This window comes from Cariama cristata, unplaced genomic scaffold (assembly GCF_000690535.1).
Source record: "Cariama cristata isolate BGI_N322 unplaced genomic scaffold, ASM69053v1 scaffold9323, whole genome shotgun sequence".
Lineage (NCBI taxonomy): Eukaryota > Metazoa > Chordata > Aves > Cariamiformes > Cariamidae > Cariama > Cariama cristata.
The window spans coordinates 1-23,587 of record NW_009608943.1 but is presented as its reverse complement, the minus strand read 5'-3'; the positions used below and the strand labels follow the sequence as shown (position 1 = coordinate 23,587).

The 23,587-nt window shown below is 42.8% G+C and overlaps 2 protein-coding genes across 2 annotated transcripts in view; one reads left to right on the top strand and one right to left on the bottom strand.

The window, feature by feature from the left end:
* BMP2K (BMP2 inducible kinase) overlaps positions 1-10,579 on the top strand; it is a 36,954-nt gene extending 26,375 nt beyond the window's left edge. Inside the window, exon 15 of the mRNA XM_009697346.1 lies at positions 9,141-10,579. Within this exon, the coding sequence (XP_009695648.1) occupies positions 9,141-10,579 (1,439 nt within the window). The remainder of the gene's footprint in view (positions 1-9,140) is intronic.
* An 8,045-nt stretch (positions 10,580-18,624) lies between these two features.
* LOC104159444 (progestin and adipoQ receptor family member 3-like) lies at positions 18,625-23,583 on the bottom strand (the record flags this gene model as incomplete). The annotated part of the gene is made up of 6 exons (XM_009697347.1): positions 18,625-18,700; positions 19,181-19,319; positions 19,640-19,730; positions 21,199-21,396; positions 22,154-22,309; positions 23,524-23,583. Coding segments are annotated over 6 exons (720 nt in total), but the record flags the coding sequence as incomplete, so codon positions are not given.
* Between the last annotated feature and the right edge of the window lie 4 nt (positions 23,584-23,587).

Genomic DNA, 23,587 nt, shown 5'->3' with positions numbered 1-23,587 from the left:
AACGGAGAAGTAAACAACATGCGTACCTTACTCGGAGCATCAAAGGGCAGGTGACTGAATAGAAAATGGAACAGAGTTTTAGTACTTTGAGCGCAGTTTTGCTGTTTGGGTGAGAGACTGTCTTGACCTAGTTAGAGCAGAAATTTCACTTCCTTATTGTAACGTGTCTACAGGGCAAATATGGAGCGTGTTATCACTGTTCACCCAGGTTTCTGACTACCGAATTTTGACTTCTTGAATTACGATGAGATGAAATGTTGGTGTTACCAATACAGACTATTTAAAATAAATAAAAATAGAAAATTTTACTTTCTTACAAAGTGGCAGCTCCTATTGAAGATGTGTTCTACTGTATTAAGAAACTTTGAGTTGAAACTGTGGTCTTTTTCTGCTTTGCTTTTCTTTCTGTGTGACATAGGTTCATAATTGTTGTATACGGACCATAGCTGAGTAGAGTCACCCGGAGTAGTACTTTTGTTTGGGAGACTTAAGGGTTCTCTGCTGAAAGCAGCACTTGACTAAACGCTTAACTGATTTCTATCATCTGATCTGAGCTAGCAGCAAGAAGCTGAAGATCATGTATTGTCTTTTGACTTAACTTAACTTGTTAACATAAAGTGCTGGTAGTCCAGCAAAATAAGTGCTATCAGGTACGTTTCCATGTGTCTGGGAAAGTGTTGCAAGGGCAAGGGAGATGCAGAGGTTGCAATCTGAAACCTTTTGTCGTCGCTGGAAAAGACCATGGGTTGCTGAGAGTTGTGAGCCCTCAGGATTTTCACTGTGGAGCTGAGTGCATTTCAGGCTGCTGCTGCTGCAAGGATCACTGGGAAGGAGAACCTGGAACTGGATAGGCTAAAGCTGCTTATCCGACAGAGCTTCTGTGCTTATTCTTCTCAGGCAGGAATGGAGAGCCAGCAACAGCATGTATTTCACTTGATGTGCTATGCAGAGGCCAAATAGTGGTGTGAAATGACCTAACATATTACTGGGTTTGTCTTAGAGTTGATAGGAAAACAGTGTAGAAGCACTTAGTGTTACTCACACTTGGTATATATCCTCTTAAAGGTGTTTTCACAAGTACTACATGTAAACTTGCTATACACGCTATTTTATGCCTAAATGTTTGTGGAAAATAGTAATGGCTTAGAACTTGGGACATCTGGAAAAGAAAATTGGCTTGAGAAAGTATTCCAGTGCTCAATCTGATAGAAACAAAACTAACATCACAAACTTTTTATGAAAAAGAGAAAAGAAAACAAGTGTTACTCACACTTGGTATATATCCTCTTAAAGGTGTTTTCACAAGTACTACATGTAAACTTGCTATACACGCTATTTTATGCCTAAATGTTTGTGGAAAATAGTAATGGCTTAGAACTTGGGACGTCTGGAAAAGAAAATTGGCTTGAGAAAGTGTTCCAGTGCTCAATCACAAACTTTTTATGAAAAAGAGAGAAGAAAACACAGTTGAATAGCCAGTAATGGGGCATTTAGGACAGGCACCTAACATTTGGAAAATAGATTTTGGTTACTGAATACCTGAAATGCTGGATGGTGACAGTGGAAAAATTGGCTCCTGTAGTCAGCGTTTTGGAATGGAAGCTTTTGATTCAAGTGTGTGTTAACTAACTGGTATTGTAACATCCTTTTTTAACGTGAAGTTGAGTGTTTCAGAAGCTCAGAAGAGACACAGACTTCTTGCTGTCTTCAAATTATAAGAGGTAAATGTCATGAATATAGTACAGTTTGCTATTGAGTTGTACTCAGTGGCCTTTTGGCATCTTATGTTTGTTTACACTAATTCTTTCTGGGGTTAAACTGGGCTAGATTGCCTTTTGCTTCCCTCGGCTTAATACTGGAACTCAAAGAAGTAATAAAAGATTTGAGTGAACTCTCAAAATGATGTGGATGGACTGTGAGAGAAGTGGAGTTGTTGTCTGCTAGATGTTTTGCTCCTGTGGAGAATATCAGTGCACTGTCTTCTGGCTTGTCTTATTGGGATAAGGCTCTAGTTTAGGTAGTTTATTTAACTGTCCTACTCAATCTTTGTAAAGCTCATCTTGTGTACAGTAGACATGATGCTTCTTGGCAAGTTACTGCTGTTTTTCCTAACATATGTAGATAACTCCTTCCCAGTCACTGCGTTCACTGTGCAGAGGCTGGGGATAAAAGCAGGTTTAGGTAGCGGCTTCCTTTTGACTTCCAGACTTCCTGCACTCAAAGACTTGGTAGTGTCTTTAAATGATCATTATAGGTGTCTGTCTCGGAATAAGAGCAATTTTGTGGTGTGGCGTGTAACTCGCTAGTCACAGCTGTGTGGATCTGGCAGAAAACCAGCCAGCTGCGTGCCAGATAGCAGTACAGTGGAAATCGTCTGGAGACTTGGACACAGTATGTCCCTGAAAGGACTCTGCTGCAATAGCCAATTATTAGCATTCACCATGTAACAGCAGAAAAGTGCATTCTTCTGGCATGAAGAAATGTGGGTGATGACTATTCATTTGGTTACTTTTTTTGTATACTGCTTCTAACACGTTTTCAAACCACTGCAAGTTTCTGTACCGTGGCTTTGGAGCCCTTGGACTACTGTGCCGCCTGGAGTTTGAAGTGAAACACAACTCACTACAATTTGGCAAGAGATCACAAATATGAGAACAGGAGAAACAAAAAGACTTCAGCGAACCTCTTCTACAACGCTAAAACAGCTCACGCTATCAGTTCACATTTCTTCAGCAATTGATGTTCTTAAATTGTTGATTAAAAGATACCCAAACCTGCAACTTGATATGGCTGTTGTACAGTGTTCCCGATTTAGGTAACTTTACAATTAAAGTAAATTTGTATCAATATTTGTACTCACTGAAAATGCGGCTTATGTTATTCCATAACCTTTCCTTGGCTACGGTTTCAGATATTGCTGAATGCAGGTTCAGGATCTTTCCCTGTATCAAGATAATCTTTAGACTTTAGCTTTTCTAGTTAACACTTCCAAAGTAACTTGAACTTATTCACACGTCACAAGAATAAGTGGTATGTGTGGGCTGTGCTGGTGGCGTGCTTTTTCTCTCCAAAATGATTCAGTGATTTCTTTTTTTTTGGTCAAATCTTAGAGCAATCATGGTCACCTCTCACTTTTTTTAATAACACACTACAACCTGTAGACTAATCATATGAAAGAATATCTAAGCAATAGATGCTAGGCAGAAGTGTTTTGTTCTCCCATTTTTGTTCTTGAAAATAAAGATGGCAAGCAGTGTAAATCCCCATTACAGCGTTCAGCAGCTGCTGCTCTGGCTGTTGTCAAAGAAATAGTGCAGATTTAGTTGCAGCATGCCGGTAATCCTTGGGCCTGACATGTGGCAAATTGTTCTGAAATGATGGTGGCAGTATGTTTCCAATTCAAAGAAAGCTTAAAGCCCTTATGCCCCACTCTTTCGCCACCCCCGCAGTACCCTAAAATGATGAACTAGCAGAAGGCATGTAATTACTGCAGTTGTTAGAGGGAATTCATCCTCTTATAATCGGATGTCTCGAAAAAGAACATCAGAACAGAAAATTTCCTTGAAGACTGGGATCTTCTTATATGATTAAAGATGTTCCACCTGGCTTGCATTTGAGCGAAGAACAATTGTCTCCTACAAGATGCAAACCTGATTAGAAGTGTAGTAATCTGAACAGTACATTACAAACAGATGCTACTCAACATTTTGCAGCATTTTTTTATAAATACTTATCTGAACAGTCTCTGCAGCAGTTTAGGTTGAGAAGATTGCATGAAATCAACATGACAGAACACTTCATTTTTGAAATCTCTTTGGCCAGAGCATTAAATTGTCATTAACCGGGGAATTTTCCCTTTTAGGACATTGTTTCTATTTGTAGTGCTCCTTGTATTGATTTGGTTTGCTAACTTCTTTAGGAGTGAAAGAGAGGGAACTGTAGTGTAGAAAAACAAAACAAAATATTCCTGTCATGGGTTTAGAAATGATAGCTCGATGGAGGATATTTTTGTTTCTTTGGTTTGGTTTTGATGCCAGTCTCCTGCAATTTCTCCCTGTTATTGGCACTAAACCAAAGACACTGCAGATGAGAAGGTGCATGCAGAGACAGTTTCTTCCATGAGGTTTGGCTGTGTTAGACTATAAAGTGTTTAAGACTAGTGTCTTAGACTAATGTCTGCTTGGAGCAGGTGCCTCTGTTTACACCTCAACACAAACTGAAGAATAAAGCAAAATACTTAATCTTTCCTGAAAGATACAAATGTGGGAGCAGTGAGGTCACCACTCTTGAAATACTTCAGAAATAAAAGTGCTTTCTTCAGAATTACGGAGCTGGAGCAGGAGCAGTTGCCGCTCCCAGCCTCGTCTGAGGTGTGCCACTTGCTTTCCTGTTGAAGTTGTGCATGTAGGGTCATACATGCTGGTTCTGAAATTTTAATAATACTGAGCTGTTACTGTAGCTTGTGAGTTTCTAATCACTGCAAAATTCATTGTCTTTTTAATAATTCTGAGTCTATAGACAATGCACTAACATCAATCTCCTGCTGTGATAAAGAAGTAATATTCATAACTCTGGCAAGGAGATGGTAGGTAAGGAGGAATCTTGGGGCTAAAGAGCTAGAAATTTAGAAACCCTGTTTAGAAATCATTTGTAATGAAATGAGGGGTTTGAAGCTGATGGGCTAATAGGCAGTTAATTGTGTGGTGCTGTGATGATATTATGGCTGGAAAAATAAACATGCTTGCAGTATCTTTGAGTGGCCTCAGAATGGAGACATTTCAGACAATGTTTTCTCATGTGCAGGGACAGACGTTTACAAATACACAGGTTCAAGCTTCCTTTCCCTGTGTGCTTCTTCATTCCTGCCATCAAAAAGGGTGTTGTGTGCTATGTTCTGTATGTGATGGCTTAGCCCCGTTGCACTTGGTAGAACAAGAGGCCACAAAGCCAACTAGTGCCAAGACAGGTTGCTGTGTGGAAAGCACTGTAAAAACAAACAAGTGCTTCAAATTTTCAGTACTCTTGCTAGCTATTCAGGCACCTCCATGTCTCTGCCTCTGTCAACAGGTAATGTGCTCAGCATGTCCTTGAAGAGTGGTTCAGAGCTCGAAGTATGTGAACAAAACATCTAGCTTCGTACACGGCGTGCACGCAGTCTCTGTATTTACTATCGAACGCGAATCTCCAGCAAGTGGGATTGCTCAATGAATTGTTCCTGACTCATCACAGTTTTTCTAGAGGCGGTAGTTGTTAGACTTGAGAAAGTAAATTTAGGATGCTAATACAGATTCTTTAAAAACTAGATTGTCTGGATGACTGATGCCCAAAATCACTTGCTGTGTTGTCACCAAGAATAACAGGCATAGAGGGGTCTATTAAGAGATGTTGGAATGGCTTGTGTGCCAGTAGGTATACATTGAGTATGGTTTGGAAGACTGCTTTAAGTGTTTTGCTATGTACTGTCAAGTCCCGTTTGATGTATGTTCTGTCCAGAGAGGTCTGCTGCTGAGAGCTAAAGGTCCTCTGGCTTGAGTTGCATGTTCAGCAAGTCAGCAGCTGTTGGTAGGGGTTGGGGTTTTTTTTGTGTTGTCAGTGCCCTTTGTAGTTTGTTTTCCAGTGAGTGTGACTGTGGCAGCAATTAACAAAGAATACTTAAACTTTTTGGGAAGACAGGTATATTAGATACTCTGTGGTTCAGTTCTTGTCTTTAAAAAAAAAATACTGTATACATTGTTTTCTGCATATGGAAATTATCTTAAACCTTTGGGAAGACAGGTATATTAGATACTCTGTGGTTCAGTTCTTGTCTTTAAAAAAAAAATTACTGTATAAATTGTTTTCTGCATACGGAAATTATGTACAAAGGTATAATAATTTCTTGAGAGTGTAAACTCCTGTGGATATTGACATACATAAAAGATTTGGGTTTCCTCTTGTGTAAGTGGTGTTAACATTTAACCTAGAAATATTTCCTTTTTCTTCTCCTTTTAAATCTAATTGCATTTATGTTAGTATTACTGTTCCAGTAAGTATTGGAAACAGCAGGATTTGGAAGACGGGGGTTATATAGTGCAATGGGAAATCTAAAGTAAGCAGCCAAATAATCCAGATTCTAATTTAGTGGGTAAAGCAAATATGTAGTGTTTAAAATTACAGTAGATAAGAAGCAATCTGATACCAGAAGCAAAGAAGAAACAGCTCAAAGCCCTAATCACCTGATGTTTTTAGTCATTCTGGTCATCTTGGTTTTAAATCCATACATAAAATGTATTGCTGCAGAATTTTTATTGTTCTTTTAAGTGTAATTGCAAAAGAGCAAAATGGCTACTGGATGAAGAAATAGGCTATTAATTCCTTAACAGGAAGAAACTGTTCTTGTAAAACTTAATATTCTAGCCTAAACTGGAGCATAGAAAGAAAAAATCTGACTTGGCCTGGAAGTTGCATGCTAATTTCCTTGTGAAAGAAGAAATTACCTGAGAAATTATTTTGTGTGTTACAAGAACAAGAGAGTCACGAGCTGGATTTGGGCTGAAGATTTTTTTTTTTCAGATAAATAGCTGGTGCACATGTCCATCCCCAACTTTTTAAATGCTGTGAACACATTGAGGCTATTAAATTTCAGTAGTTGTTTAACACAGCCGTAAATAGAAGGTGTGTTAATTTAGGTTAGGTGAGAGGGTCAGGAGTCTAGCGCAGTGCTGTGAATAGAGCTTGCTAATTGTTGCTTTAATGAGGGGCAGCCCCTGTCCCCAGGTTTGTGTCAGATACTAGAGATGTCAGAAATTTGTATCCAGCACTCGGGCCGTACTCTATTTGTTGCACAGTATCTCGGTAGTGAAGGCTGTGCAGTGGGGCACATGGATGTTCTTAGCCAGGTAAAACTGAGCTCAGCGTGGCCTTTAGGCAAGCAAAAACTGGCTGTCAGTCCGAGGCCTTGCTAGCACAAACAGAAACGCAGTTGGTTTTGCTGTTGTTCTGGTCCCCACCTGAAGGCTCATACTCACGTAATATTCAGCGTGGAGGAACTGTAACGTAGCCTCACTTCAAAGTAGTGCACACAAATTTTCGGTAGTTGCTCTGTACCTGTAAAGATAATTATCATTGCTGTTATTAGCGTTACATGTTCAATTATACATTCTTAAAGCAGCGTGGCTCCCACGTGATCTGTGTCCTAGAGAAAGGGACGTCTCGAGAGCAAATATGCTTTCCCTAGCTGGGACCAAGTGTTTTGCTTTTTCTCCTACTCATTCTCTTCAAATAGAAACGCAGCAGTTAGTTATGCTCCTGAAAACATCTCTGCACAGCAGCGGGGCTCCGATGTGGGAGGAGGTTGTTTAGCGTAAGCCTGACGAGTGCCGTGCCGGTGGCACTATGCAGGCTTATCTGGTCTGCGGGCCCTTGCCATCTGTTTTGTTTACTGATGCGAAGTTTTTATTCTTCCCAGTATTTCTAAGCCAAGCACCCCACAAAAGAGTCATCAGTGATTTGTTCTTTTAGCTCTAGTTGTCAGATTTTTTTTCAGGAATGAAGGTGTTGGAGTAAAATAAATAGATAAATTTTCATCCCACAGAGAAACTGAGATGACAGATCGTATTTAGAAACAAACAAGAAAACACTTCTCTCAAGTCAAAACCATAGCTTTTTTTTTTGCCTGAATTGCCACACTAGAAGTTAGAAGGGGCTGAATGTGGAGCTTCAGTGTCACTAGAGAAAAAGACATTCTCTAAGCATAGGTTTGACGTGCCAAGGTAAGTATTGCTTTAAAAAAAAAAAAGTAAAAGCTGTCCTGTGTTGCTATCGCGATGTGTGCTTTGTTGGTGTTATTCGTCAGGAAGGCCCTGATGGAGAGAGGCTGTTTCTGCTGAAACCAAGGGCGAGCACTTGGGGAGACCTTTTCAAATGCCAAATGGCAGTGACCATCAAGCCTAACTCTCAGTGGGGTTTATGAGTCCAAATTACAGTTTTGGTCCTGATTGGGGTGAGGGAGGGAGTGTTTCAAACCAAGACACATGTTGAAAAACATCCTTGTCTCTGCATCTCTATTTCCATATAGTTATGTTAGCCGATCACCTTGCGATCTCCCCATAGGGGCTGTTGTCTTGTCTGTTTCCCTGTGTGTGCCTCAAAACACCCCCAAGGCCCCCTCTCTCTGGGGCTGTGAGAGGCTCTCCCAGTCCCGCTCCTTCAGCTTGTGTAAGGAGTTGGTACCCTCGAGGGCAGGACAGAGAGATCGAGATCTCATGTAATCTGCCCTGCAGCTTGGACAGGAACAAACTGCTGCTCTCTCGCCTGGTCCCTGATTTTCATAGACCTTAGAGGAACCGAATTATCTTGGGAATGTTGTGTAGGATTGTGTCATGCTATGAAAGCTTGGGAGAGGAAAGGCTGGGGACTAACAGGGTGTCATGCACTCGTTTCCCTTTTGAAACCACATTGAATATGCCACATGTATCTGGCTCCATGGTGAAAACCTTAATACAATGGTCAGTCTTGGAGAACCTCTTCAAAAGGCACCTTAAGGGATGTGTTTGTCAACAAGATGCATTTGCTTTCTGGTATACAGAAACTGCACAGCAGACTGGTTGGTAGGGCAGCAGAGCAGAGCCCTCTGAGGTCTGTTGTTGCTGTAAAACGGTACCCGAGATCAGAAGTGAATTATCTGAAATTGCTAGATGTTTTTCTTTTGACCGTGCTCGACTGTTTTCATGACTAGAGCAATAAGTTTGTCAGAGCAGAAGCACTTCAAGAAATAGGTAGTCTGCTTTTTTTTTAAAAAAAAATTTCAAGCATGCTGGCTCCTGTTTCCCTGGAGAGGAGCAGCTGTGTAATGAGTGTTTGAAAAGCTGGCTCTAGAGATCACCTGTATCCTTTGGTCCCTCTTCAATGCCCCCGAAATACCAGTATTGATTTCCAGACACCTTTTGCTTGAGGAGTAAAGCTAGAAGGTCTGACTATTAATCAATTTTGTGAGTGTTGTTTGAAATATTAGATCTGATTTTAGCTCATTTCCCACAGTAAGTGCAGACTGTATGTTTGCATTGACTCTTGGTATGTGTGGCTATGGCAGGTGTGGAGTAAGTGTTGATTCTAAGAGTGTATTTCAAGTTTGCATTTATTTTTTTTTTTTGGACCTGCAGGTTCACCTGGAAAACAAGTGGATAACTCAGCCAGCAATCAAGGAAATAACTTAGGGACACCAACAAAGGCTGGAAAACCGAGCCATGCTTTTAGAGATCCCCGGCCAGGGAGGAAAACTGCAGAGGGACAAGTGACAAAAAGTGGCGATGAGTCAGAGAGTGATTTTGAATCTGATCCTCCTTCTCCCAAGAGTAGTGAGGAAGAAGAAGAACAGGAGGATGAAGAAGTCTTGCAAGGAGAGAATGGAGACTTCAATGATGACAATGATACAGAACCAGAGAATTTAGGCCACCGGCCGCTCCTCATGGACTCTGAGGAAGAGGTGGAGGAAGAGGAGGAAGAGAAGCAAAGTTCTGACTCTGATTCCGATCGTACCAAGCAAAAATCTGTGGAAGAGCTCCTAAGCGGTAGGTTCAGAGATGGTGTGGGCAGCGGTGAAATCAAAGAAGCCAGTTCAGTGCATACGCCCTTGTCTGAGTTGCCAAGTACTGTCACCAAGGTGAACACTGGCCAAGAATTTGATGTGTTTGGGGCAGTGCCGTTTTTTACTCTGCAGCCTCAGGCAAGAGAGAAGATGGACAAAGATGTCTCTTCCCAGATGGCTTTTCCCGGCCTCAACCAAGAGCAGGATGACTTTGACGTTTTCACAAAAGCCCCCTTCAGCAAGAAGGTGTCTCAGCAAGATGGCCAGGTGGTGGGAACTGAGCCTCTGCTCTCCCCCACCTCTCCACGGAGTGTTGATATTTTTGGCTGCACCCCATTTCAGCCGTCCCTTCTCCCCAAGACTGGTGGGAGTAAGGAAGACCTGTTTGGGCTGGTTCCTTTTGAAGAGATCACAGGGAGTCAGCAGCAGCAGCAGAAGGTCAAGCAGCAGCGTAACCTGCAGAAACTTTCTTCCCGCCAAAGGCGCATGAAACAGGAGGTCTCCAAGAGCAATGGGAAACGCCACCATGGCACCCCAACCACCACGAAGAAGGCTTTGAAACCGAGCTACCGCACCCCTGAGAGAGCCCGCAGGCACAAGAAAGCAGGCCGCAGGGACTCGCAGAGCAGCAACGAGTTCCTGACCATCTCGGACTCCAAAGAGAACATAAGCGTTGCGTTGACTGACAGCAAAGATCGAACCAACCCGCTGCAGACAGACGAGAGTCTGCTGGATCCTTTCGGAGCCAAACCCTTCCACCCACCGGACTTGATGCGGCATCCACAGCATCAGGGGTTTGGTGACAACCGTGGGGATCACGGCACAGTAGTAGTGGCTGGTAGACCTAGGCAGAGCTCCTTGCACGGAGCCATTCATGGTGGTGACGGGCTGAAAACAGATGACTTTGGTGCAGTACCCTTCACAGAACTGATTGTGCAGAGCGCACAGAGCCAGCAGCAACAGGCGCTAGAGTTAGATCCCTTTGGAGCAGCTCCGTTTCCTTCCAAACAGTAAATGCTTCCAATGGGTTCCCCTCCTCCACCTCTCTAAGTTCCTTAATAGAGGTTTTAATTAGTGGGGTAACTTATCTGTTTGAATTGACAGGGACCTGGGTTGTACAGTTTCTTCAAATTCAAGAAGGCATGGCCAGCTTGCACAATGAAATTTAGAATGATGGCAAATTTTTATTGGTGTTTTTTTTTGGAGAAAAATAGAAAAAGCAAACCAGGAGCATCATTTTGTTATGACAGTTGGCTTCCAGAATGAAAAGCGAAATCCAATGTGAATAATTGTCTGTCACTGACTTTGAGCCCTGGAACATATTGTCATTCTGCACTTTTGCGTTGCCTTTTCAGTTCTCTGTGATGTGTTGAGATGGAGGGAGGGGGACGGGCAGAGATCACATGAAAAACGTTTTCCGTACATAGAGGGCGGCTAATGGAACTGTGGTGGTGGTTCACGTCTCAGTTGCAGTAGACCTAAGAACCAAAATGTACTAATATCCAGATTGAGATGCTGGAAATAGTCAAGTCTTTGCTTCCTAGGTGAAAACTACCTTTATTAATCATAAAAATAAAGAAGCCAAGTCCTCAAGGGGCTCTGGCCCAGAATTGCAGAGCACGGCTGTGGCTTGGGACTTGGTAGACATCTATGCAGCTGCAGAGATGAAAGGCAGATTATTTATTTGTGTGCCTAAACGTTCAAAGTATTTTTTTTACAGTAAGTGCCATTAATGTAAAATAGCAAACTGGAAGTTTAGGGTTAAAACTAAAGATACAGAGAATATAGTGGTTTGCGAGACAAAAAGCCTGAATGTAGTTGAGTAAGCCAGCAGGGATGCAGCCAGTGTTTGCAGCACTTTGAAGACTACTCAGTACGCTGGGAAGAGAGGCTGGCTTACCAGAGGAAATCATTTGGCACGTGTGGAGTATTTCATATGACTTCTGCAGTTGACCGCGAGATGCAACCATCAGATTTATTTGATTGCAAATTGGGATTTGTGGCTGAAAATACCTTTCTTTTCTTCTTGGATTTTTATTGCAAAGAAAATGTGTATTCTTTCAGACCCGTTGTTTTTTAAAACAATAATAATTTTATGAAATGACTGTAACCTAACGTTCTTTTAAGTTCTGATGAATCTATTATTGTACTTAAGTGTATTTTATAAGAAAGTTTTGCTAAATGTACTGAGCTTTGAAGAAACTTCTCTGAACCTGGATTTATTTCAGAACAGAAGCAGTAAGCAGCAGGTGGCTTGCAGAAGCTGATTGCTACTGTACCAGCGAACTGCATTTCACACCATGAAGCCTTACAGGCAGGACTCCGTCCTGCTGCGCAGTACCTCTGAGACTTTAGGTGCACGAGACGTGCTTGGGAGCGTGCGGTGCCAGTAGGTGATGGGAAGGTGATGTGAACAGACTCGTTGAGGACAAGATTTTGTTACCGTGTTGTAGAAGTATGTGCTGTGTGTAGGCAGAACGGCTTCTCTGCTGCCTCGCAACTTGTGCCAAGCCATGTATACCGTCTGCAGAGCGAGCACGACTTGGGACAGTCCAATTTGTCTGCCTTTTTTCCACGGCAGTCCTAAAGATGAAGTGGAAGGAGGTGGTTCCTACGCTTCTCTCGACTTTACATCCTGCTCTGCTGAATGCTGATGAGTAGATAATTGGATGTTTATATATGAAGGACATAAGCATTTGTGGTTGTGTCCCCATGGCCCCCCCTTTCACAGGAGGTAAAGTGAAATATTTAGGGTTGTGCTTCCCCCCGCAAAGTCTCCTGCTGGTTATACAGTCATCCCGAGATCTGTGAGGCTTGTGGGGTGGATCCCTTACAATATTTGTTGAAAACAACACATTAAAAATGTCACTTGACTCCTTCGAGGGTTGGTTTGATAAAACGCTCCCTCGGATATATGTGAGATTGCTTCCCGTAGTCCTGGAATTTGGAAGTAGCTCATACATATCTGTATACCTTCATTACCTTTTATCTTCCTCGTTTTCATTTTTCTCACAAGTTGAAAGTGAAATATTGCAGCTGTGCTTGGTTAAGTATGCCTTTTTCAGGCTTAGAAATTAAGCTCTTAGGAGGTTAGGAGTAGAAATGTTTCAACTCTATTTGCACAGATGTTTCCTAGGCTTTATTACTACTGTTCTCACTTGGTTTTTTTGTGCCAAAGGCTGTAAGAAGCGCACGTCAAGTTTTGTAGCATTTTCTGATACTCAGGTTAACTGTCTTTTTTTTATTTTTTTTTTTGACTCTGTGCGTGCTTATGAGCTGCCTTCCTACCGTTTCCTTCTGAACCGTTACTTACCTGCCTAAAGAGCTGTTGGAACAGAATGATGCAACAAATGGGGCAGGTGGGCGGAAACAAAACAAGAATAAAACAACAGGCAACTCACCCATGGTCTTAAATGCGGCTAGTCCTCACCGAAGCCACGCGGCCACTGCTTTCCCTGGTGGAAAAGCAACTTCAAAGGCTTGCTCAGCCGTTTGGTGCCAGAGGAAAGGGTTAACAACGCATGTGGGACTGGGGCTGAGCTCCACTGCCTGAAGGGCTGTGCATCGCCAGATGTAGGGTGGGCCTAAATATTCAGGTAAATTTAAGAACAGAAGGAAGTATGTTGGGTTTTTGTCTGTTCACCCGGAGACCTCAGGCTGAGGAGCGTGACAGGTTTTCCTCGTGTGGCGGGTTCATTTGGTTTTCGGCAGAGGGTCCATAAGTGCAGTACAGGATTGCAGTACGGGAAAGCTGAAGTGAGGTTGTACACAGAAACTGAGAGACGAGATAAAAGCACGTTGTAAACCCAAGTTGTTCTAAAACTGGCATGATGCCTCGGGCTGCTGCATATGAGTTAAGGCCGGTGATACTTGCTTTCTAATGGCCTTAATAAACTTTGTTCTTTGTATTCTAGTTATGAAACTGGTTTTTGCATAAATGTAACTTTTTTGTTTCTAGAGTTAAAATTATTTTATCCTTTCTTGTGACCGAAAAGAGTTTAGTATGCCTCGCTAAGCTGACTTTGCGTGGTATATACTGTTTATACACAACTAAACTAAACAGTTTGGGTTTAATTTCATCTAAGATCCACTATTCAACAGAGATGAAATGTGGTACTGTTGGGCAACGTGTTATCCTTCTGCTTTTATTTGGTGTGTGTGCGTGCTCATGTGTGGGCTTGGCATGGAGCGTGTCATGACCTTACCTGAAATACAGGAAAGACCTTGCTGCACTAGACATGTACCATGCTGTCTGTGAAGACAATAACGGCGAGGTAAGGGGCTGACGCTTCCCTTCCAACCGAAAATATTGATTGGTTTCTACAGCTTTTCTTTCAGCGTGTTGAATGACTGAACCACTGGCCTTTTAGAAACAGCTGCTTGAGAGAGATTCTGTCAAAAGGTACTAAGAAGCCATTAATGGTTGCGGTCATAGAAAGAAAAATATGATAGTCGTGTTTTTCTGCAGACTCTCAAGCGGCCTCGAGAGGTGCGCGGTTGCTTTGGCTGACCTGCGTAATGTGGGACCCGTGACTACCAGCTTTGGAGGAAATAACTTTTAATCGTTCTGGGTGTCCCAGTTAGTAACACCAAGTACTGTGAAAATAAGCTGATATATTTGCTACTGTAAGAATAAGAGTTTATCTGGAGTTTTTTATACTATATCGTGTATTTTTATATATGAAAAGTATATATAAAATATACACATGCTCGCACACATCATGTCTCTTGGAGTTGCCGTGTTTTTAGTAACACAGCAGCCACAGTCACTTCGTGTGACTTGAGGGAGAGAATATGGGTGAAAGCTGCAAACGGAAAAAAAGTGCGAAGGGAGGCTGCTGCGTTACTTTTCTATAGTGCTTATTTTGAAAGGAAAATCAAGGAAACTGTCTGTATAGCTAAATTTGTGACTAAAACATCACCTAATATTAAAGAGCATAAAAGCTTTTAAAATTGCTGGCATTCAGCTTTTAAGTGCACTTTCCTGAACTACACTTTCATTTCTTATTAGATTTCAAGTTTCTAAAGCTTTTTTGTGTACCACTAAACAGAGAACTTTTAACTTTTTTGTGAAACTGATGTACGTCATAAAATACTTGCAGTTGTTAAATAAACAAATGTGATAACAGTGACTTTGCAGATCTCCTTAAACATTGCGTTATTAAGTATTTGCATTTAGGCTTGAATTTACTTGCTGTAAGCAATGCTGCTTCTGCTGATTGCTTTTGTGGCTATAGGCTCTTGTCAGTCGTCCTAAAATATTTTGAAATACTTGTATTTGCCCGATTGTCTGTCTTTGTCCAAGTTGTTAAAAACCTGTTGATCGTGTAGTATTTTTAATTCCTTCGGTTCAGTATTATCTCCTTAAAGCCTTCCTGCAGAATTTTTTGAAAGGATGCGTTCCAATTCCTAGGCGGAAGCTTGGTCCCTTTTCTATAGCCAAATGTTAAGTTCAGTTTCCAGTGCTACCTCTGTGGAGTTAATTCTGGACATAATCTCCTAGACATTATTTTAATGTGATTTGACCCCCCTCTAGCGATTGTTTTACCAGAGCAGTTTTTTTGAATGCTGCTTGTACTCATTTTACTCTTAGGTAAACTGAAGTAAGAATGAAAACGGTCAAGAAAAGATGGAGTGGCAGCGGGACTCAGTTACTAAATATTAGCTCATGTCCTGGCTGTTCTGTCATCTGCCTATTGCCTGTTTTAGCCTAATTTTGTAAGAAGCAAATCCACAAAGAAATACAATTTACCTGGAGCCTTCAGCTTAACGAAAATGAACAACCGTGGCTGTTACAGTCTTGTTTTAAACAGTTCGTTTTTCATGGATAATGAGCTGTCCATAGTTTAAAGGCTTGGCAGAGTGCAAGTGGAAGAGGACTCGGGGCAATCCTGAGGGTTACTGGTAATAAGCGTTTGGCGAGCGCTGGCCCTGTGCTGCAGGAGAGGATAATGGGTGCTGGTAATGGAGGGCGCAGCATCATCGCAGCTGCCTGGCGTGGCTGCTGGCGTAGGCAGGACACGCACGTGGTCAGAGTTTTTCTGCCTGTGCCACTTCTGGTAGAGGGTTGGTTTGTTTTCAGCCCCTGCAGTTACAAAAGCAGTTAAAAAATGTTTTGGCTGTGGCTTTTTGTTTTCTTTTTGCAGTGTAACTGCTAGTGCTTGATTTCTCATCGCTGGCTTTTGCATGCAGTTGAAGTACTTCTGTGTTATGGCAAAAGCACGTTTACAAAGCTGAGGCGGGTAAGAGTACTGCTGTTTCACCTGAAGCAGAGTCAGGATGAACCTTTCCTTCTTTTCCTTAGGACACAGAACAGAAATGGCCTGAGCTCTTAAGATACGAGCAAGGCCCTGCTTGGAAACTGTGTAGATCTAAAGGTGGTAGGTTGTAAAGCTGAGTTCATCAGCGGATTCATCTAGAGATGTTTCTCTAAAAACGCATATAGAACATTAAGTACTGCTAGTAGGATATACTATACACAGTACTGGAATAGTGCAGGTCAAACACCTGCCCTGCCCCTCCATCCTGCGCCTTGATAGATCATGAGACAGTCTCCCTCTAGATTTAAAACCCAGGGGAGGTGACAGAAGTTGTGTAGTCAAGCAATTCACATCTATCATTTCACTATGCGAGATGCAAGAATGATGTTACTCCAAGTAAACATCCAATGAACTGAAATTTATTTACATGTTCAGTATGTACATAAAAGACCATCATGCAGCTTGATAAATTTTTGTCAGGGTAATAAAAATGTACAGCTTTGCAGTCTCTTTCCTTATCCAGTGAAAACTGCTATAGTAGTTAAGAGTTTACATTAAAAAAAATACATTAGCAAACTATAAAGTCAGTATGCTTTCAATACACAAACACACATGTTGTTCACATTACACTGGAAACAGGCTTTTAGACTTGCAGGTTCCTTGTCAGGCTCCAGTAGTAGTAATTAGTGCACTTGAAACTTGCTTGGCTGTCAAGTTTTTTTTAAAAAAAAATCAAATCAGTGTTTACACTGAAAGGCTCAAAGGTCTGGGAGTTGAATCTTAATGCAAAGTCAGTTCTTGCCACTACTTGTTTCTGTAGCTGAAAAAAAGAAAAAACAAAACCACCCATTGAACTTAATGGACAGTTAGCACTACTCTCCAGCACACCAGCAGAGAAGTTAGTATCCTGCATTCTCCATCCCTGATGAGTGTTCAGGTGCCTGACACGACGTTTCCATCACTATTCCCCATCTCCTTGGCACACCCCTGATGAGGAAGGTTGAGGGAGCTGGGCTTGTTTAGCCCGAGGAGGAGGCAGCTTTGGGAGGACCTGACAGCAGCCTGCCTGCCCCAAGAAGGGCACTGCAACAAGCCAGCGTCTCCTCTGGCTCCGAGTAAGCTGAATCCCACCAAGGGAGAAGCCTCCCAGAGAGGAAAGAGGCAATAGCACAGAATTGATAAGGCTGACCGTTCATTAAGAGCTTCTCTGGGTGTCACGCAGCTTTTAGCGTGGTTGCCTAAGGCTTTCCTAGCCCGGTGTCGGGCAGCGGTGTCTCTTCCTTGGCCTCAGGTGTAAGACAACTTGTTTGAAATTTTCCAAGGCCCTCCATGTATGAAGCTGGCTGTTGTCAGACGATCACAAAATATGAGAGAAGATGGTGGGACACTATTAAAGGCCACACTGCAGGTAACGAAGGGAGCTGTAGCGAGGTCAGTTAGGACAGTTTGTAATCTCAGAACAGAACATTTCTGCCTGTCATCAAAGCAGAAATAGGGTATCTTCCGCTTTCTAATGCTAGCCATGCTGATGCAATCGTGTCCTTCAACAGCTCTGGTCCCAACCTTTAACCGCTTGGGATTAAGTCGTAACGGCATATTGAGGCAAGCGGAGGAATCTCCAAGTGGCTAATGCTGATGAACACTTGATTGTGCAAAGCAGCAGCATTTGCTACCACTGCCCAAATAAACTGTAAACGCAAGCACAGCTGCTGTACAGAAGTCACTTACAAACGTTGATTCTAACCCCAAAATCCAAAGAATTCCAATCGTGTTTGAAAAAGTGGCACCCACTCAGGTTAATCATGCTGAGCTATGGCGATCTAATAACCTGCCTATTTCATGCCTCCCTAGCGTTGAGTTTGTAAGAGATGGTTTCATGACAGATTCTAAAACCCAGGGCAACCTTTTTACTGCAGCAAGCTTATGGCAATATGTCATTTTCTGTAACAAAGTCTGCAAGTACAGTATAATACAGCACACATTAAAAGGCCAAAGTTCAGGGATTTGAATCCCCAGCAGGTTCCCTACTCAGGGTGTGTTATTTCATCCTGTTAAACAAATTAACTTAAAATTCTTGGCAACTCTACTGATTGCAAGATAGTAACAAATATGAATGCCCAGGCTTAGCACTACTCCTGAAAGATTTTAGAATACCAATTCAAATTTACCGAAGGGATCTAAAGAAATTCCTTGAAGTAATGGCACTACCCATCTTGGGGGAGGCAATTTTTAAGATCTGAAATGAACACGTAGCCATAGTGGATGACCTGTGATCTTATCTTCCAGAAAAAGGAAAACAGCTTTTCCAAAAAAGTACAAGAGTCCACTGAATTCAATTTCGTATGTTACCGTACTGATGCTGAAGCGTAAGCACATCATTCAGACAAAGGCTCTGAAGGATGCCACACACTGTGCCGCTGTGATTTAGATCCAAGACCAGGTCCCACAGTTACCATGGTTTTACAAGCATGCTGTCAGGAGCAGTTTCTTAATTACGCACTTGAGCAAAACCTGAAAACCTGGCATACGGGCCTGTTAGCTCAGCAAGGGTACTTACTTCTGTTGTTCATGTTTACCAAGGAAAAAAAAAAATACTGCTGTGATCTGAATGCCAAGTTTTACAGCCCACCTTTCCATTGTCCCGCTCCGGGAAGACCTGTTTTGTACTTGATTGGAAAACAATCAAGAATAGGAAACGTATGTCAGATCCTGGGCAGTGCTGCTGTTTTTTTCAAAACTTCTAATAATATACTGTCCCAGCAAGCGGATAACAATCCAGAAGTCAGAAAAGGAACTGCCTCAGTGCTCAACTTCACAGCTCAGCTCATTAGGTAAGGTCCAGACCCTCAAAGTTAGAAATTTCATCGCAGTGCCTCTGAAATACAGTCAGGAAAGAAGTTTAGTCACTTACTATGCATATGAAAGTATCAACTCTTACCTGACTTCCAAAAAATCCAGATCAATGTTTGGTAGGCTGAAAATCTGACAAAAGCCTGAGGAAAAGGCTACTTAGGAACAAATACTAATGACAGCTTGAGGCTATTAAAATTGTGAAACAGAACTGAAAGGGATCTGGCAGACCTCTGTCCAGCCTGCTCTAAAGCTCTGCTCGAGGGCATTGCAGCCTCGTGGAGCCTCACGCAATCCAGCAGTATAGATGAGCAGAGCACCTGGCATCAAGATCATTATTTTCTTATTTACAGGCAAGTATTACACCACTCAGCATTTTCTTTGGGGAAGATAATTAGGGAGGTTGACTGAAACTTGTAACAATTTAAAACCAGGATTATTTCACCCTATACTTGTTAGAATACCCTATTCCCACGAGTATGAACACTGCTATACCTTCACTCACAAGCCTGCGTTATACTCAGGACAGGGCTTGCTGTGTCGATATTGCATGACGTACACTGTGGACTGATGCCACCAATACAGCATCACCACTGCAAGGATATGCCATACTTGGTGACTCGAGCCGAGGTAGTTCAACTGTCCTGTGGGGAAGAAAAAGGACAAATAGTTAAGGTGTTAAAGTTGTAGTTACTTGTGCAATGCAATTAGCAGTCAGTCTTCTCCAAAGCTCAACTATACACTTGACTCACTAGGAGGCAGAGAAAGTTCTTTAACGAACTTGATCAGAAGTTGTCTGCCTTCTTCTGATGCAAATACATGCAACGTTTTACTCTGTATGAGACTACTTCACGGGGAATATGGTCAACCTGTTCTCTCACAGGAACTTCGGGACTCACAGCAAGGACTGTGACACTGCAGGAAGCTTAACTGCAGAAAAAACATCCAGAAGAGAATTGCCTACCTGGGAAGTATCTTTCTGGAACTTTGGAAATATAGAAGAGAAAAGCTACAGCAGCGATGAAGTACATGACAACTACACGCGGAGCAAACTCCTGCAAAAGAAAAGTAAGCTCTCCTATTCTGTTAGAAGGTAAAAACAGAAAAGGCATGACAAAACTAAATCGTATTACACTGCCTATGTTATCTATGGACAAAATCCAACAGGGAAGCAAATGCCAAAGCTTGGGAAAATCTGAATGGGAAAAATCTTACTTGTTTTATCACGACCGCTCTGCTTCAATACGCAAGCTACTTAGTGTTTCTGTGCAGGCTGCAGCAGACACGAAATTTGTCAGTAAAAAGACATCTTCCAATACACTGATCTTATGCAGAATGGCCAGGATAAGTGAGACTTCAGTGCAAAATCTCATTTACCAGTTGAGATTGCAGCCATTAGAACCCAAGGCGACAGGATTACTACATACTGGATGGTAAATAACCAAGCAAACTGTTAACGAGTTGCTTTTTGTTTTCCTTACAGAAAGTTCTGTTACCCAAAGCAGAGCATTTTTCTGAAGTATGGAAGCAAAATGTGTCCCATACAGAGCATTCTGCTATACCAGGAGAAACTAAATGGGCGAAGGTGTGGGGGGACGCCTACCGTTTATCTGAATTTTAGAAGGCCAGTGTTAACTGCCCTGTCTAAAGACTTTTATATTCATAAAGTGCCCTAAGACATTTATATTTATAAATGTTGCGCTTTCACATTCAACAGCAGCTCTGGACTGGGCTAAACCATCACCCCAGGTGGCAGTCTTCCCACAGGGCCAGTCTAAGAACGTGCACAGTTACTGCTCACTATCAAATGTTTTCCTCAGCACAGTTAGGTCCCTGGGTAATTGCAATGATTTCTGGGGTTTTCAGATTGGGGCATATTTTAGTGTCTTTAGCTGTACTGTGCTGCTAGTTTTTCAGAGCATAATTCTAAGTGGTAAACCAAGAACAGGAAAATAGTTCAGTAACTTCACAGTGATGTTAAGTGAGGGTTGTGTAAGAGACAGAGGGCTGAGTAGGCAAATACTGATTTTTGCTGCCAACCCAGGGAACAGAAGAGGAAGCAGATAATCACCCCATCAGTGTCTTCCGGCTCCCCTCTCTCGTCTCGAGCTGTGGAGGCGGACAGCCCAGAGCACTCATGCACCCTGACAGACTGCCTCCCACTCTGCAGCCGACTCAGCTCTTCGCTCCTGTCCCTCGCCCTGGGGCAAGCGGGGTGCGGTCCACCTACACAGGCTGCTCTGTCCCTCAGGCAGATACACTCAGTCACACGTGTATCCAGTTTTCCTTCTCATGGTGCAGTTTCAAATCAGTAAAGCAGATGTAATCTACTCAACCCCATTTACTGCTTCTCAATAAATTTCTAACTGAGTGCATTTGGATTGTATCGTCTGAAAGAATTCTGTGCTTAAAGAAATTTTAATTCTCACTGCTTCCCCCTCATTTCCCAAAGTGGAAGAGGACTGAAGAAGATGGCAAGGGAAAAGCCAAAGGGAATCTTATTTGGTTTTTTTTCTCTTTTACCTGTACAATAGATGCACCAATGCCGCCGTTGAGCCAAACCCAGTGGATGGTGGGAATAATTCCATATCCAGACACTGAGCAAAAGATGACGGAGCGCAGTCTGTGCCACTGTTGCGTGAGGTAACTGGGATGAATCTGAGCAAAAAATACTGCCAAGATCATTGCCAGCACAGTGATTAAATATACCTGACGCCAGTACTGAGAAAAAAAAGAAACAAAAGCAAGTTGTGGGTTTTCTCATCACGTGTAAAAGTAAACTCTGGGTAGAAAGTTTACATTACCGAATGCAATGATATATCAAATCTCCAGTCACTGCTGTGAGCACAAAGGATGGGGTTTGAATGAATGGACTTGTATTTATTAACTGACAGTGAGGGGAAGGGACTCTACTGCTTGGGTACACCTGGTAGAATGTAATCTATTCCAAGCAGTACCTTTACCAAAACACTTTAAAGATACCTCTGCCTCAGCAGACTTGTTCAACTACCCGACTGCTGTATCCACTGCAGACATGGATGTAACCTAGGCCTTTGAAGGGAACTAATTTTCCTTGTCCTCTATTAGATGAAGAGAAAATAAGCTTGTTTCTGCCTCATGTAAGCTACTTAGTGGGAAATGATGTTTGAATTACTTGTAATGGGGACTCATCCCATAATCAGCCTCATGCATTTGACAAAGGTAGGACCTGTAAAGTTTACTCTGCCTTCATATAAATTTAAATATTTTTTGAGGCTTGTGTGATTGACAGCTTGAAAGGAAAACCTCAATTTGCCTATCACTTCAGCAAGCAAAGTTCTGTTGGTGTCAGAAGGAACTTGTTTCAATTTCCATCTCTGTCTCCCAACTAATGGTCTGCTTGGACAACCTGCAGTGAACCCCCTTTCCTACGGTGTGGAAACGACAACAACAGGACTGCAGGAACTAAACAATACGTGAACAAGTGCTTCAGACTTACGTTATTGCAATAAAATGCATAAAACACGCCTGACACATAGCAGCCCAGGATACCAATGGAAATTCCCGCATAATCTAATGCCATCCATCGTCGGCTGGTCTTCTCTGAGCGGTGACAACAGAAAAGATGATATCCTACTGAGCAGAGCATACAGACCTACACAAATGTTCAAACAAGGATGGATTAATTTCTTAAAAATTAACAGGGAGTAAAGCAAGCTTAAACTCTGGTGCTTAGAGGACGCGATCGACCTGTTACATATTTTGCAGTGCAACTTGGTGTAGGCAAGTAAGATTCCCGCCAGTAATCAACAGAAATTGACGTAAGTTTCTCTGGCAGATGGAAGAAGCAACAGAAAACTTTGCAAGACATGATAACCCCAAGTTGCACAGCTAAGAAAATTGGGCCACTGAGGCCTAGACTGTGAGGCCAAGCAAGGAGCCAGTACACAAGGAAGCAGGGCCGTGTCTGCATGAGTACAGTGGGATGATGAATTCTGCTTGGCCAAACTAGCACAAGCAGAAACCAAAGCCCAAATCTGCCCTGACTGCCCAGCAGCCACGTAGGTTTACTGAGGGAACGCACAAGAAATTTAACTCCTGCGCCTGGGCCACTTGTTTGCTTCTAGGTTGGCATCAAATTTTTTCCCTGAAAAATGTTCATTTCTCTGCAACCTTCCACAGGAGTAGGGAATAGCACAACAGTGGTGGTCTCCAAGCCAGCAAGGGAGTTTTCCCCACTTCTAGCAACGCAAAGGCATCCGGTACTCTTCAGGGAATACTAACAGCACTCTTCAGCTCTTCACATTCTTTTAGGGACAGCGTACTTTACAGGAGCTTCAGCGGTCAAACGATGACGCACTTGAAGTCTGCTGTTGAGAACAGATTTCATGTGACACTGAAGCTCTTGCTTACAGCAGGTAAAAAGTAAGAATAGATCAGCATCAGGCCGTGGCTGATTTTCATGTTCCACTGGGTGACCCCTTCCAGCAGCAACCGATGCTGTCTGGGAGCCAGATCAGACGCTACTGAGCCCCAATGCCTAGCTGGAGCTGTGAAATACGGCCCTGAACAATTTAGTTGTTTTTCACGGACTCTCTCCGAAGCTGGCTATGTTCAGTCCTCCCTGGTTTATCCCATGTATTGAACAGGTCAAAATCAACTCAACCACCAAGCTTGTCAGTTGCCTTTAAAAGCAATGCAATTTAAAACATGCTTGCCCAGGTCTGACCCTAGTGCACCTTGCTCTGCAGTCGTACTCGCACAACGCGGGTGGGCTCTCACGCTCTCCTTGTCAAAGCAAGCGCTCCCCTGCGCCAGCCTCCCGGCCCGCCCTGGGCACCCGCGGCCCGGTGGGCACCCAGCCCCCACCTGGAAGCAGAAGAGGCAGACGGAGCAGATGACGAAGTCCTCTCGGGAGGCGCCGGCGGCTGGC